Below are 17,150 nucleotides of genomic sequence, written 5' to 3' on the forward strand. Positions count from 1 at the left end.
AGATCATCAGGGACTAGCAGTTTTCATCTCTGCCTGCCCTTCCCTGCCCATTTGTGACACACCAGTGGTCACAACAGGCTCTCTCCAGGAAGGAGGGTGAAAGGCTCTATGTGCCCTATTGCTTGGTGATTTGTGGGGAAATTAATTATATATTATAAATCAAAGATATGGTGGCTTAGAAGAACAGACACAGAGAATTAACCAAAGAGGAGAACTGATAGCAGTGAAACTGCACTTAATAATTAAGTCATTAAGCACACAGTAAGCACAATAAAAAGTTGACTGTTAGTCCAGACAGACTCACACAGCCACAGGAATTGTGATGTCCTGCAAGGAACTACAGAGAAAACTTCCTTTGCAGAAATAACCCAATAACTTTCCAGAGGCTGAAAAATCAAACTGTTGTGTGTCAAAACTCAGATATGCCAATCAAGAACACTGAACAATTATTATGGAATAAACAAATATGCTATGTTTAGTAACAGTAGCTGCTCTATTGTCAATACTTTTTTATGGCAGGAAAAAGAAATACCAAAAGTAAAGGGCCTTATCTGTCTATTTAAAAGTGCATGTAATCAAGAGGCAATCATGTTGTCAGAAGAAAAGGTAGGGAAAATTATTTTACAGCTCTTTATGTGCACTAGCTCAATACTTTTTTCCTGCACATTTTTTCAATCCTTTTTCTTACTAGATTCATCTATATTTTGTTATTTCATGTAAATTTGCTTCCTCCACTATATATGACATATATAAGTAGAAATATATGTTTTAATTAGCTAAAAGTTTAAAAAAAGCTTCAGAAGTCTATATCAAAGCTTTAGCTACGGATACAGATTCACATATAATCTGGGGAAGCAGATGCTCTTTAACTCCTTTTCAGGTGGTTCCCAAGAGTTTGAGGGCAGATACTAGGGATGCATTCAGTAATCTCAGAGGCACTGACATGCAAATCTGGAGTGGGCAGGGCTGTTAAATCATGTCCTTCTCCACAACCACAAAGACCTTTTACTTAGTCCCATGGAAATGTTGTGACCTGTGGTTTTACACTGCCAATTTCCTAACAGATACCAACCTCACACAGAAAGTGGAATAATATGAGACAGTCATGGTAAGTGGTCTCTCACCATGGGGTGAGGTGCTATCTGCGGGTGTGTCTCTCTTTTCATGGCTACTGGGAGAGCCAGATCATGTGTTCAAACTGGTCACCTAAATTTTCATAGAACAGATGAATCCCACCTTAGTCCCATCTGATTTCTGTCATAGTTGTACGGCTCTGGAGCAACACTGAAAAAATTGTCCCAAATGAACCTACCTGCCATTGCTCCAGATGCTGTTCCAAGCCATGCCTCTTCTCAGCAGCCTGAGTGTTCCTCTGGATTCAAGGTGCCCTCCTTCTTCCTTTGAGGGACACTCAGCTGGGCATTCTCCACTGTCCCTGGTGGTTTCTACTGGGACTGGACTGATCTCATGGTGGTCAGGTCCAGTCCTTTGCCCTTGCAAACAGCCCTGCTGCACCCACCTCTCCTGAGGTTTTCCTCCCCTCCAACATGCACTCACACACATAAACAAACAACTTTACCAGTTCCAGCAAAAATTAAACTGAGGAAAAATTAAAATTCGACTGAGTTGCTTGGTGCCACCAAGGTAAATGTATCAGAACACAACTTGTACTTCAGCTGAGCAGAATTTTGTTTGGCACAACTAACAGAACATACCCATTTCTTTTTGCTTTTCAATTTAGTTATTCTATCAGGAAGCACCATCAGAAGAACAAAAGCAATTTCTTTTCTATGCAATTTCTAATTTTCTGGATTAGATGTATAATAATAATTAAGACCGCCTAAAAATTGCATATGTTTTCCCTTTACAGGCAAAGCTAAGTACAATAAAAAAGCAGGGACATAGTAATATTCATTGTTTTATTGTATCCTTTTATGATACTGACTAGAACGCCAGATTTAATAATATTGGACGCAGGTATAAAAATAATCCAATCCTTAAAAATTCTATTTTGCTACTACAGTACTGTGTAATTAGTGGAGGCTGAAAATATGATACAACTTTAAATAATACTGGTTTGGAAAACATCCTCAGAACCCCAGAGACTTGGAAGCAAACATTCAGAGATAGAGGGAAGGGAGTGGAGCAATGTCAAGAACATAAAGCACGTTTACATTCAGGTTGAAAAGAAGCACAAACAAATGCTGAAAATTTATCTTTTGGAAGAAAGTTCACAAAAGGTGAGCTTTACTACTGAAATTCTAAAAGCTGCTTAAATAAATCATTATGATTTTACACACCAAGTTTCACCTTTGACTGGGAGAAAGTCCTGTGGAATTTAATGGGTTTAAAGCAAATGACTGAGTTTAACAGGATTTCCTTTAAAAATGAAGGTAGTAAATATTTATCCTGTTGAGTAGTAAATATTTATCCTGTTGAGTAGTAAATATTTATCCTGCTGAGCTTCTTTTTTTTTTTTTTTTCTATTAAGTAAATCTATCCTAGCAGATTTTATTGAAGACTTTTAATGTCCAGCAAATTCTATAGCCGTATTCAAGAGAAGTGATCAGTGTTCACTGTATTCCACAGGACTTTTCCATACAGGATTTTGCTGATCTGGGGGCTGCCTGCTGCAGCCATTAACCCAAGTAGGGAGTCCCATCTCTTCTAGCATTTCATTGAAATAGAGACTGAGCAATTTAGCATTTCAATACCACTTTGGAGGAACATCAGGTACCCTTGCTAGGTGTTCCCTCAACAAGGATATTATGCAACACAGACTAGACACAGAAAAGGTGTCATCCCACACTTGATCTCACAGTACTAAAGTCACACTTCTGCAAATTAATTAAGCATATTCTTTTTTTTTTTTTTTTTAATTTTGGTACTTCTTACTCCTTTGTGAATTTCTTCCCTGCTTTTCAATTTCAGCAACTCAAGGGAATGAAGAATTAAATGTACATTGAAAAGGTCCCAGACTCTTATAAGCATAGGACATACCCCTTCTGAAACTAGGAGATCTTGCTTAATTTTTAAAGGGACAGGCAAGAGTGATCTGCAGAGCAGCTGATATGTGTGACAGCAGGAAGCATCTCTACATCCCTAGATATTACAGGATAGGAAAGAGGCTGGCTGACCAGTAAAACAACGACACAAAATTCACATTCACACTCTTCCCAGGAAACTGTTTCCAATCTTGAAGCTGTTTTGTTCATTCTCACATAACACAGGTTCCGCTACAGTAATAATTATGCTTTAAAAAAAAGAACAGATAAAACACGGAGAGGCAGGAACAGTATCACAGAAACAGGCAGACAGAGCCATGGGAAATCATGTACTACATGCAGGTGACCCTGGTGGTGGAGTAATTCAGGCCTAAAAAAAATTTCTTTACATTCCATGGGAGAGTTACCCAGTCACTGTGGGGATGCTGGATTACATCCTTTGTGTGTAAAGAGGAAAAAACATTAGTCAGCATAGGAAGAGCATTTAACTAAAATGCATCCGTTCTTGTTAATTTAAGGAAGAAAACTAAAGATTACTATTAGGGAATGAAAATTCCAGCTGGGTTTGGAGTGGATATGGCCATTGACCAGCATCAGAGACAAGTCCTGGGAAAGCAACTCAGCATATCTGCAGCAATGTCCAAACCCAATCTGTGCTCACTCAGGTCCCAGCAAACAACCTGTACAAGTACTGACACAAACAATTTCACAATGATAAATACCTCTCTCTAACGGCAATTTATTGCTATTTTTAAATAGCAATAAAGAGTGTGGAGGCAGATAACTTTCATAAAGCAGTTCATGAGCAGTAACTCAGTACATGACTGTGCCAGTAGGTCTTACAGGAAATGCCACAAGAGCAATGAGATTCATTGCTGCTATAAAACCTAACCCTTCCAGTGTGGGGTAAAACCTGGCCCAGTTTATCCACTTATGGCCCAATTCAGTGCTGTGAGGTTTCAACAGTGTGAAAAAACTAAGCCTGATTTTCCCAGTGCAGCTGGAAGGACAGGGCAAGCAGCAGGACACAGGAAGACTGTATGTTCAAGATGCCTACTGAAAGATTCCTCAAATCTGTGTTTTGCTGATCATTTCACTGGGACTGCCTCTCCTATGCTGACTGTCAGGGGTATTTTTTGGGGTAAGGCATTTTGTCTGTATAACTGGCAGAGCACCATAGCAGCAAACACATGCCTCTCACAGTTTTTCCTATCAAGCAATAGAATTAGCATTTTTTTTCCCCAAATTAAAAACACACCCACACAACTGCCCATGGGTCATTGATGACTCCTCCCCTCACTTTCCACAGCAGCCAGGAGCAATAGCAGATTTATGAGCAGTCTTAGTGTAATTTCTCTTCCTTTCCCCACATCTGGCAGAACCACTTGCATTCTCCATACCAAAGACATGCCACTTCCCTCCTATTCTCTCACACAGTGGAGAATGATTCCCCTTGGCAAAAACATCCAGTGTGCTCAAAATTTTCAGTTTGGGGTAGCTAGAAGTAATCTAAAAGAGAGATGAGAAATAAGCTGCATGATGAGAAATATCCTACAGGGAGTTAGGTTGTGAACAGAGAAGCATCTGATTTTGAAAGTGGGCCTGAGGGCACATAGAGACCTTTCTTATACCCAAGAGGAGTGACAAGCCCCACTCCACTGCCAAAGGGAGCTTTGTTCATGGCAGACACAGAGAGGGCCCTGGTGGCAGCTTTACACAGAGACAACCAGCACTGAAACACTGCCCCCATCCCTGCTGTGGCTGGGCGAGTCCCTGCTGCTGGGTGAGGCAGTGAACACTGCAGTGAAACAACCACCACAAACCGTGACACAGCACAAACTGTGTGTAGCACAGTGCTCTGCACCCACCCCTGTGTCCCAGGGGAGCTGGGAGTGGGTGGTGCCCGGCTGGAGACAGGAGCACTGCAGCACAGGTTGCAGCAGGGCTGGTGGATCACCCCAGGCTGCCTCTGTCACCTTCGCAAAAGCTTCCTGGAACACTCGGGGAAAGCACCTGCACTCATCTGGGTGCTGACTCCTCCTGCCTGAACCCCTCTCTTGCCTGCTGGGCAGGGCCTCCTAAAACACCCAGAGAAGGTGTGGCAAGCCAAGAGGGACCCTTTTTCCCCTCCTTCTGTGGGCTATGCCTTGGCTCTGAGACTCCTTCCTTATCCAAGCTACACAGAAGGTCAGGCTACAATGGATAAACTCTCACAAGAACGCCCCAATGTTTACTTCCATTAGCAGAGAGAAAATTTCAGTGCAATAACACTCTTTCAGAAAATTCCAAGTTTTGCAGTCCTCACTCAGAAAATCCTGCTGGATTTACTGAGACCCTTTCTCTCCAGATACAATTCAGCAAGAATTTGAAGACCATTAAGATATTAAAATTATTACTTTCAAACTTTTGTGTGCTTTCTTTAGAAATTCACTCAATTCCACTCAAATCCCTTGCAATTTGCCATGTGCTGGGAGATACAGACCAGAAGTTTTTGTTCATATACTCTTTGTGCAGAAGGACTGCAATTGTGAGTTGGTGTGCCATACTTTGCCCTCGTACCTGACACGCAGAAGTTCATCTCCCAGTCTTTGAACTAACCAAGCAGTTAAACATTTTTGCCTATAAGCATAGGCCTAAATGTTTCCCCATCTGAGGAAATGCTGGCACATGGGAAAATCATGGGGTTCTCAGCATTACTGGGACATCTTATCACAAGCTACTTTGCTAAAAAGGGACAAAGTCCAGTGCTTGTCTATAGGCTTTGGATTTAGATTTTGCATGAATTGCGTCTTCTTTTCTTTTGTAACAAAAACACAGCTCTCCTCCATACCAGGTGAAAGGCAGTCCTTTCTGTCCTGGATGAAAACTCTGATCAGCATGGCAACGAACAGCTAATTCTTGTGCTTTACCTGTTGTAATATTTTGGACACTGTAAGTAGAGCTTTCCTTAAATACAGTTCCTTAGGTAGCTGTACTTCCCATGAGCATCCATTCCTTTCCCCCTACAGCTGAGATCAGCTGTGCACTACCAGCTGCAAGGCTGATTGTGGATCAGACAGGTGTGAAGCTGCATGCATTGTCACCAAAAGTTCATGCAAGTACAAAGGGTACTGCCCTAGGTGTCCATAAAGCTCTGGTTCTCTGCAAGCTCACACTGCTGCTTCTGCACAGAAGACAAGAGCTGAGGCATAAAAGAGACAGTGTGTTTGTGTGCTATGGCTGGTGCACTGAACTGTGCCTTCTCAGGCACATCTGGGGCACCTTTCCTGTCTTGAAGTTTTGAGAAAACAGAAACAACTGTGAGCAGGGACCAGAAACCTCTAAGCCAACACAGCTTATAATTGCCTGTTGCTGTCTCACTTCCCTCTGGATGCCAGTTACTGACCTTTGGTAGGGAACACAACAGCCTCTGAAGTGCTGGGAAAGGATCTGGGAACTCACACCATCTGTAGGATGCAAGTACCCCCTTCCTGATAGAGAGCTCCTCATCACCCCGGGTTTGCCTCCAGTGAGCAGCCACACAACACATGAGCATGTGAATTAGGGTTAGACACTTTGGGGGATGCACCCCATGATCCTCAGTGCTTCAGTCAGCTGAGCTACCTAATGAACTTAGCAGTGAGCACTGTGTCTTTTAAAGCCTGGTGGGGGAGAAGGGAATATCAGCTTATGTGCACACTACAGACGTGGTGAGTTAGTGGCAATGGAACTGTGCTATTTCTTATCCTTGTACAAGCAGCCACCTTGAATTAAAAGCACAGTCACATTCAAGAGGAGAAACTGCATCTGGACCTTGTATCTAAACAGGCTTTGGGTGACTCAGATTAACAGTGCAGTAAAGATAAGTGGTAAATATACTTCATGATATTTAATTATATTTCCCGCATGTGAGCCAGGGCAGTCCCCAGCACAAATGCAGGCTCTTGGAGAATAGAAACTAACCCTGAGGACTTGGGGTGTTGGTTGGTGAGAAGCTCAACATGACCCAGCAATGTGCTCTCACAGCCCAGAAAGCCAACTGTGTCCTGGGCAGCACCAGATTCTCTCCCTCCACTCTGCTCCCCTGAGACCCCACCTGCAGTGCTGTGTTCAGTGCTCCCATCAGAAGAAATGAGGCCAGAGGAGGCCACAAAGGTGGTCAGAGGCTGGAGCACCTCTCCTGTGAAGACAGTCTGAGAAAGTTGGGGCAGTTCAGCCTGGAGAAGAGTAGGCTCCAGGGAGACCTTAGAGCACCTTCCAGTAACTAAAGGAGGCCTACAAGAAAGCTGGAGAGGGACTTTTCACAAAGGCATGTAGGGATAGGACAAGGAAAATTATTTTAAAGCAAAGAAAGTAGATTTAGATTAGTTACAAGAAAGAAATTCTTCACTATGAGAATGGTGAGGCACTGAAACAGGTTGCCCAGAGAAGTTGCCAATCCCTGCAAGTGTTCAAAGCCAGGTTGGATGGGGCTTTGAGAAACCTGGTCTAGTGGAAGGTGTCCCTGCTTATGGCAGAGGAGTTGGAAAAAAATGATCTGTAAGATCCCTTCCAACCCATTCCAGGTTCTGTGATTAGTAAGATCTCTTTCCACAACTCACTTCAGGTCAGAATACAGTCCATAATTTTCAGCCTGATCTTTGGTGAGAAATGCAGTAACTTAAATTCTTCAGCTTCTGCTAATATGAACGACTACACCTGGGTGAGGAAACTTGCCTGGTCTGAATCACTCGAAACTAGGATGGAAGAAAGAAAAACACTTCAACATAAGTGATCTTTGCTATGCCAGGATTGCAAGCATCATGTTTTTCTCTTCCTTAAATGCAACTGACTGCAGTAAGCCCTCTTTTCCAATGCACTGAAAGTCTCCACAGCGCCTACAAATTCAAGGTGGACTCTGGAGGTTTGAAAACATATCCCACCTTCAGTGCCCAGAATTCAGGTTCCTCTGCCCAGCCAAGGCTACAGCATTATTACTCCTTCAGATTCCTCATAAAAAATATTCTGAATTCACAGCTCATCTTCTTCTTCCCTGTGAGTAATTACTTAATATTGTATTGCTGTGTCTACAGGCATTTAAATCCTTGCAGGGAAACAGAGCCCCAAAGGATCCCACATGGAAGCACCCCGATGGCAGGTAGTGGCATCACTTCTGAACAATATTGGTTGACAAAACAACAACATTCCCTATATACAGAAGATTTCAAAGCAGCACAGAGGAACAACTGTGCCTTTTTTCTGTTAAAATTGCAGTGGTGTGACTAACCTTCCCACACTCCTTGGAGACAATCAATCCACAAATTCAGCCAATATCGCCAGACACCTGGCTTTGGCAAGGACCCAGAAATCTGGAGAACTTTTACCTGTATGAAGGTGAACACAAGTCAGCTTCGCTATCATACACGAAACCGACAGCGAGGCAGTGATCTAAAAGGGAGTGGACAAACTTGCCTGACCAAAAGCAATTGCACAGTGAATCTTTGCATGAAGGCTGGCTAGGAAGACAAGCACAGTCAACAGTGAACAAGATCTGTAAACAAGACACTCCCTAGTGGTATTCAACGCAGAGTGCTGGGCACAGTCCATCTGCCTGTACTGATCCATGCTTGCCCTTGTAGCGCCAAGAGTGAAGAATGAATAAGGAGTACACGTGTTAGCTTCCCACTGGGTCTTTTAGTGATGTGCTTCTTGAGCCATTCCCTCCTCTTCCTCCTCCTCCTCCTCTCTGATGCTCAGCAACTGTGACCGTCCCTCAGGGCAGCAATGCTCAGCATGAAGTTCAAAGTCCTTCCTATTAAATGGGAAGAGTAAGATTGATGTGGCCTCAACTACCCAGGAGACACATTGCACCTGGGAATTAAGGGCCACACAACTGTGTCAATCTTCCACTCCCTCTCCACTCTTTGCTAAAAGTAGTCTCTTCTTCTGGTTTCATCACTAATGAAGGACGGATTGTATTGTCCAGGGTAGATGCACGAATGTCGAGATCCAGGCAAACCAGTGTAGGGAGGAAAAAGTCCATTTCTTTCCAGTTCAGGATTTCTCAGTCCAGTTGGCTGTATTAGCAAAACAAAACAAAAAAAAATTAAATAAAAAGGGTCTTGTTCTCACACTCAAATCCTTCTTCAGGCACAGCATTACCATATTTCTTTGCTGTTGGATCAGTAGGCAGAGGGAACAATGGGATCTCTAATGGTCTCTATAATCTAGAACCATTTTTGCTGTATTGCCTGAAGGAATTATTATGATGAAATCTAATTTCAACATCTGGCCAATGAACAGATTTGAAACTTACCTGACTCTGCCAAGTGCAGTCTAAGTACACAGTTAATTTTTAATTAAAAAAAAAAAAGTCTACTGCTGAGCTCAGGTATTGAAACAACTCTCATTTAAAGGATATCATCCTAGAGCCATCCTTAAAGGAGACAATTACAGAAAATCAAAGGTAGTCTCCTGCTCTGAGTATTACCTGGGCACTTCTCTCCCCATTTACCATAGGTACCTCATCTCCCAACATAGACCCTTGAATTACATGTCAAATACAAAACTATCTGATCTTCCTTTCTCTCCCCTTCCTGTAACTAAGTAAGATTCCTGGGGACACTTGGTGGAGGAACATTGATGCCTAAGATCAAGTCTGTACAATCCTTTCACCCAGTGAATAACATGAAGCTTCTGGGTTTAATCTGTTATAGAGCAGATCCCTGCAAAACCCTCATCATCTACTGCTTGCTAAAAAGTTTCCATTTCTTGTTCCCAGCATAATGAGAATCTTTATTTAGTCTAAAAAATTAGGCAATGTATTTTCATTTCAAATATCTCATTCTTAGTGGAAGCATGAAGGAGAATTGTTCAACTCCATGCTGTGCAACCCAATAAATTTGCTCACTGAAAAACTTAAAATATAAGCCAGGAAAATAGTAAAGCTCTCTGGTCTGGAAAGCAAGGAGACCAGAATGTGTGATTTGGGTGAAATCCTGTGACTTTCACTCTCATGAGGAACTCACACACACCTTAAGGACATGTTGCTGAAAATGAGTGACAGATGATACAGCAGCACCACAGCTCTGGATACAGCCATTAGCAGATGGTACCAACCATGCCATAACAACTTGAGCTTGTGTCTTTCTGTGCCCTACACAGCTTATTAGTCCTTACTTCCTCCGAGCTGAAGGGATGCTCCTCATGTACCTTGGAGAGGGAAGGAATGGAGGAAAAGAGGGGTCCTTAGTGACCAGCATCTTCCTATTCTGGGGCAAAGTTCCCCAGACAGAAGTTTCAACCTTCCCTTTCATCAGTGAGGGTGGACAGGAGAAAACTGCCAACAGGGAACGCTAGCAGTTTATCCAAAACCTTTAACTGTCCTTCTCTACTCCAGGATTGGGATTTTTGGGCATTTTTACCAAACTATTCCTAGACATTTCCTCAGCATTCTTCCTAATGACATCTCTTTGTGATATTCATCACAGGTAATACCTAGAGCCCATAGGACTCCTAAAATGCCTTGCTATGGAAGACATTTACTTTGCCCTTTTATCTTGCAGGAAAGGGATCTGCACTTCCAAAAAAGAAAGGAATATCTCTTTCCTGTATGAGGCACAAAGGGTTAAAAGTGAATCTATGGATAGATACCGAATAATACACATCTGTCATCTGCAACAGGTTCTTGGTGCTTCCATTCTCCTGCATCTCGATGGTCTCTCTGCCCCACTCCTGTGCCCGGGGATTCTTCGGATATTCAGCATAAGGTGACATCTGGAAATCCCCACTCTTGAAAATCAGTTTACTTATGTCATTTTTATTCTTCCTGTTTGTAAAAGAATGAGGGAAAGTGAAAACTTACAACTTATCCTGCTGTCTTGCATACACTTCTGGCATGATCTCAGGAGAGATCATTACTTGATGTCACGAATCTTGACTGGGAACAAAGATCACCTCAGAAGGACTACAGTCCAGCCATCTGCTCTGAAGCCAAGTCAGATATGAAATCAGGTCATGCAGCTCAGGGCATTATCAGGTGGGACTTGAAATCTCCAAAGTTACATGGCAACCTCCCTGAGCAACCTGTTCCACTGCCTTACTGCTCCCTTGGTGAAAGAGTATTTCCCTACATTCAGTTTGAACCCCTCCTGTTCCAGCTATGCCCCTTGTCTCTTGAAAACATGTGTGTTCATCTAAGTCAATGGAAAAACCATGGAAATGGAGGAAGAAAAACATATGGAAGTCCCCATGCTATTAACTACAGCACTTGTAGGAACTATGTTAATTCCTAAGAAGTAAGACCTGCAAGGAGCTGGCCTGAGTGACACCAAATGTCCTTCCAGGACTATAATGGTTAATGTGTGGACTTTGGTGACATTTCCAGGTCAAAGGAGAGTATCCTCCAGGAAGTTACATAAGCTGCCCAAGGCCAAGGCTCATGAGATCAGTCCACCCTTGTGGAGATCTGCACTCTGGGCCCCCTCATCTTCTGGCTGGGGTTTGCTGGCATTCCCCTGGCTGAAAATATGGGGTAACATGGGCACAACCAAACCACTGCCACATCGATATTCCTGACAAATCCAGTTGCTAACTTTATCAGAGAGCTTTGAAATCCTAGATTTGGGGACTGGAATAGCAGGGAGAAGGTGTTACTGCAAGGCATCCCTTTTCAGATAACATGAATCAGGAAATAGAGATTACTAGGCAAACACATCATGTCCAAAGCCACCTGCTGGTATGGGAATGAGGTGTGTATGTGTGTGAGTGTGTGTGTGAGGGAGAGACACGCAGTGAGAGCACATGCAGGACTTGTCCATAAAGATGGATGAAAATAGCCTTAAATACACTCAAACACCACTTGAGCAACAGCAAGTAACCTCTCCTGTTGCCTAAACTGCTCCTTTCTACTTAGCTTGCACTTTTGAGGTCTGCTTCCTGGCTTCAGAGCCTTACAGCTCTGCATTGGGAACGACTCCCCTGCCTCTCCATCTTTGGAGGACATGATTTCCAGGTGTACCTTCAAGAGACACCCAGTCCCTTGTTTAGCCTGGCTGCTGGGGAAAAAAATTTAAAAATTCCCCAAATGAAAGCACAGTGTGATACTTCTGTATCTCAGATTACCCCACTTGCTTAGCCTATGTTTTCACCTATGTTTTGGTCCTTAGCTGTGCTATGTTTTAGTCCTTAAGAGCTCACATGGGGGACTCTGGATGTGGTGCAATCCAGTGGCATTGAGGCGGGCTGGCAGCGGTACCTACCGGCAGCAGGTGACAATCAGTGCAATGCCCATGATCAGCAGCAGTCCCCCTCCTGCAGCTGCAATCACCACCGTGATCAGCTGATAGGCTGCAGACAGGAGAGACAGAGACTCAGAAACAGCAGTGTGGTTTAAACCCCAGTGTAACATACCCACAGTCCCCATGCAAAGGGATTAGCTGCTTATTTCCCACCTTCCCCCCTTCCCCTAAGCAATATAGCCCTAAGAAATAGAAACAAGTTCTTGATTCCCTAAGGAATAGATTGCCTTCACTGATAGATCAGAGTAACTCAAATGGATTCACCTTCAAATATCTAGCTTCAAGAATGCCCACTATATGTGCTATCCTGACAGACCATACAGGGAAAGGAGATCTCCTTTTCTTAAATGACATTAAGTCAGCCTTGTAAAAGAAGGTCCACAAAATTACTTTTAACAGAAAATGAAGGAACAAAAAGCACTGAAAAAAGTAGTGTGTACCTACTGCACTTTAGACACAGTCACTTGCAATTACTTGTTTCAAATCTCCTATTTCTGACACTGTAGAAAACGAAAGGAATGAAATTTGGTACTCACGGTTTCCACAGTTGAATCCACCCAAGCCAAAGGGGCAGCTGGGAACAGAGAACAACAGGGAGTTTCAGCAGCTCAGTTGTGCCAACAGGTCACCAGAGCAAGGATGGTGGGGTGGGAGGAGGGCAGAACAGTCACCATACCTCACACAGGTCTCGTTTTCCAGCTTATATCCATCTTCACAGGCTGAAAGCAGAGGGAAGGGCCGTGAGCACCGCGCAGTGGAGCCGGCAGGGATCTCCCAGCGCAGCCTCACCCGCCCGCCCCCGGCTGCACCGCCGTGCGCTGGATGGGCGGCTGGATGTCCTCAGGCTGGGGCAAAACATCGGGCACTTGGGGTGAATGGGGTAAATTACACCTCCTGCTGACTTTAATGGAACCATTTCAGGGCTCCCAAGAGGAGCCAGTTTGGAGCCTGGCACAGGGAGGGCTGCTGGCATTCCCAGCAGAGCTTCTTGCCCAAATGAAAACTCACTGCACACTTGTGCTGCTTCACACAAAACAGCAAAGCAAAAAATGTGCAAGTGCCTCCAGTTTTCATTTTGAAAGTCCACTTAAACTATGCTACTTTAGCATTGGCACATGTTATCAATTACATTTAAATGTTAATACTGCAACAAGACATTATGCAAACACAGTCAGGGTAACCCAAAGTGGGATGCTGATGTTGTTTTTTCTCATGTCACCTTTTTTTCAGATTTTTCAAATTTGCAGCTAAATCAAATTTTGAGATATCATATTTTACTATATGAAGAGAAAATTTTTCAATAGAAATTTAATTTATTAGGTCTAGATAATCCAGAAAACTGCTATGTGCAAAATGTTGGTGAAAAACTGGAACCATCACTTCAAAATAAAATAATTTCCATGCTTATGGACAGCTATCCTAAATTATCTGAGGAAATTATACCACCCTTCTGATGAACAGCAAAGGGGATGATACACAGGATGCACAACTATAAGGTTCAAAATACTGGTAAGATCACTATTTTTCTCAGCAATAGTCCCAGCAGAGCTCTGGCAGATCTGCTGCCTTTCACAGAGGCAGTGAAGGTGGTCACTCAAAGGCCTGGGCAGGAATGACACAGACAGAGTCACTTTGGGCAGAGGGACGAGCCAGAGCAGGAGTGACAGAGACAGAGTCACTTTGGACAGAGGGGCAAGCCAGAGCTAGCACAGGCAGCAGCCCTTGGGGGTCTGCAAGACATCACCCAAGGTCTGGAAACACCCTGTAGCACATATTCCATGGGGAATTGTTCAATGAAAACAGAAATGCTTGTGGATTTTTCCCCCATCAAACACTTTTGCTTAAAACTGTCACAGAATTTTCCTAAATTTAATTCCAGTTTCAAATCAAATACTTGGACTGAAGCTACATTTTAAAGAAACACCCAAGACTGATTTTAATATTTTCAATGACAGACAATCAACCACAGCACTGGGTCAGAAGCTCACAAAGTTAATTTTCCTCAGCCATTAAAAACATTCACCTTCTTTCTGGTCTGAATTACCCCAGTGTCAAATTCCAGACTTTGGATGTTTACTTATTAGATTGGAAAAGGTTATATGATCAGATTTCTCCTCCTCACCACCGAATCACTCCTTTATCTTTAACAAAGCCAAGGCCACTGAGATCTTTGAGTCTCCCTAATTATTGCAGCTTTTCTCTGAACGCTCACAGGTTCTCTTTGACCCTTCTGATTTCTAATTCCCAGAAATAGATGTTGCAAGCACAGGGATAACAAAATTTACATCCTCAGGATGTGTGGACACAGAAGACTGCGGCACTCACATCACTTCTGTGGCTGCAGACACAGACTTGCTGTAGCAAGTGGCACCAGTGATGGTGGGGGGCTGATGCCCACAATACCTGGTATTGCACACCTTTCTTTGATCTATGTGGCCCCACTACTCCACCACCACCTCCCTCATTCCATTCATTTTTCCAGAGCTGAGGATGGGGAAGGTGAAGCTCATTACACAGCCCCCCCTGCTGCATCACACTGTGATGCTTTTTGTACCAGGTATATTTTGCTCCCTCTAAGATGATTTCTTTGAAGTAAAGGAGGAGAGCAGAGGTAACTGAAAGAGTTAAGAGCCCCAGTCAGCAAACAGCCAGGGCAAGGATAGTAAATCCCAAAGAATCCTTGCCTGGCTCATTCATCTCACTGGGGCATTAGCTAAAGGAGGAGACTAGATGGGTTGCTCCTTTCCCTTGCTAACAAAAGCAGACTGAAAACATTATGGAGTGAACATTCCACCACAGGATTGGGCAGTAACAAAAAGTGCAGTGGAAGGGAGGGAGGCATCCCCTCACAGCTCACAGGAGTTGCCTTCTCTAATGAGCACAGAGCCCTGTGTATCCCAGCTCCAGCCCAGCCCCTGCATGCTGGGAAGGCTGCAGGAGCAGGCAGACAGGTGCTGGACCCACTCTAAGCTCAGCAATGTGTGTGAGGCACATCCACCTGGAGCAGTGCCATGGGCAGGACAGCCCTGGCACCTCGCTGGCACACAGCTCTCAGGTCAGGGGGATATGGGAGCAGAAGAGGAAGAGCAAGAGCCTGAATATGCATTTCTCTGTCTTACATAAAAACTTGGTGCTTATGTATTTTCCTCTCCTCCCTGTGTCTTTTCCTGCCACTTTGCTTTCTCCTTTGGCATCTTTGCTGCTCCTTTGAACACATTCCCAGGAGAGCTCTCACTGTCATACTCACTTGGCAAGACTCCAAACACAAGCAGGGAACAGAGGAAAGGCCTAAGGGTCAGGGGCCAAGCAAAGCTGTTGAGTTGTGCTCTTCAACCTAGGATTCCTTTGCCTTCCCAAAAGACACTCAGGGGTCTCTTTGGAAACCTGCTTTGCTGCTCCTTGCTTCACTCCAGAAACAGTCTGTACTGGTAAAAATAGCACGCCCTTGAAAGGCTGGCACATTGGGTTTGCTGCTCTGGTACTGAAATAGCCATGAAGATACTGAGAAGCTGAAAATCAGCAGCAACCCAGAGACACTGAACAGCACATCCTGGCCAACATGCTGGACCTCCTGTGGCTCAGAGACCCAACCCTTCCCTGGCCCATGGCTTGCTTTCCCAAGCACGTCCCTGGGGACAGATGCCTCAAGGAAGACAGAACAAATCCTGTGGGTCAGTGCAGGCAATTCTCCCAGTCTTCCCACGGGGGAGACCGGACAGGGCAGCACAATAGCCATTTCCCCCTTTGCAAATCCTATAATTGGAGCTCCTAGACCACATTTTCACAGCCCACAATGAGGGTCGGATGCTCACGAGACCTTGGTTCCTGTTTAGGCCCTAAAAGGGCAGAGGTTTCCAAAGAGGCTGGTATATTGTATGCTATATTTATCAACAAAATAGCCCTGAATATCAAAATGGGGGCCATAGCTTGGCTTTTGAAAAGCCTTTAAAAATCCCAACCACCTGGCTTGCCCAGATGGGCACAAGTGATAATGAAAATCTGGCATCTTGTCAGAGAGTGGCACCATGCAGCCAGTGCTGCCCTCATGCCTCTGCACTGCTGCCTAAATCCAGCATCAGCCCTGTCCCTCAGACACCCTCAATAAGATGTTTCCTACTGACAGCAGTGAGATGAAGGTGGCATTTAGGCCTCACTGTTTACAGATAAGGTTTTCATATTTTCCACAGCAAATAAGTTTCTTAAGTATGGAGTAATCATACGTTCGATGTCTTAGATCTCTTAGCCCTGTGCAACCATCACACCCAAGTGCCTCACAGCCTTTCAGGTATTTATTTTCACTACTTGGCAAGAGGCATGAACAAGACAAATGGAGTAACTTTCCCTGGGTCCCCACACTCCATGATGGAACAAGAATTGGGTAAAAATCTCTCAAGTTTCAGCTGAGCTCCTCACTCACTACATAGGCCCCTCTCTGACTCTCTAGGGTTGGTGGAGATGCTCAATATTTCCCAAAAGAAATCCTTCCTCCAACATACAAGATATGGGGAAAGGAGGAAAACACAGAGGGAAAGGTTTTGTCACAAAGGAGCCACAGAGTGCAGGAGAGGCAGGGCCATGACCTGGCAAGCAGAGATGCCCATCTATGAGCTGTCCCTCCCATAGCACATGAGTTATTTCCAGGCACATTTTTCTCACTCTCAGATTTGGAACTGACAAAACATCTCCGCCTATTTCAAGAGCAACCCAGCAGGCAGTGCCAGAAGCAATATATTACCACTACTGCAATTGTTATTGATATGTCATCAGAAAAGCCCTACAGCAACCACAAACTAGGGAATGGACACCCTGATCCTCCAGAAGTCATTTTGAACATTGGCATGTAAAGACTTTGTTTAAAATGCAGCAAAACCAGATTTGTTGATCTGAG

The 17,150-nt window shown here is 44.1% G+C and overlaps 1 protein-coding gene across 1 annotated transcript in view; it reads right to left on the bottom strand.

Annotated features, from left to right (window-relative positions):
- Window positions 1-1,905: 1,905 nt before the first annotated feature.
- The window catches only part of HEG1 (heart development protein with EGF like domains 1), a 51,577-nt gene continuing 36,332 nt past the window's right edge, over window positions 1,906-17,150 (bottom strand). The window contains exons 17-21 of the mRNA XM_058028510.1: window positions 12,939-12,981; window positions 12,799-12,836; window positions 12,224-12,311; window positions 10,617-10,791; window positions 1,906-9,040 (exon numbers count right to left, since the gene is read on the bottom strand). Of these exons, the coding sequence (XP_057884493.1) occupies window positions 8,891-9,040; window positions 10,617-10,791; window positions 12,224-12,311; window positions 12,799-12,836; window positions 12,939-12,981 (494 nt within the window). The 3' untranslated portion in view covers window positions 1,906-8,890. The remainder of the gene's footprint in view (window positions 9,041-10,616; window positions 10,792-12,223; window positions 12,312-12,798; window positions 12,837-12,938; window positions 12,982-17,150) is intronic.

Source organism: Melospiza georgiana, chromosome 7 (genome assembly GCF_028018845.1).
Source record: "Melospiza georgiana isolate bMelGeo1 chromosome 7, bMelGeo1.pri, whole genome shotgun sequence".
NCBI classification, from domain to species: domain Eukaryota; kingdom Metazoa; phylum Chordata; class Aves; order Passeriformes; family Passerellidae; genus Melospiza; species Melospiza georgiana.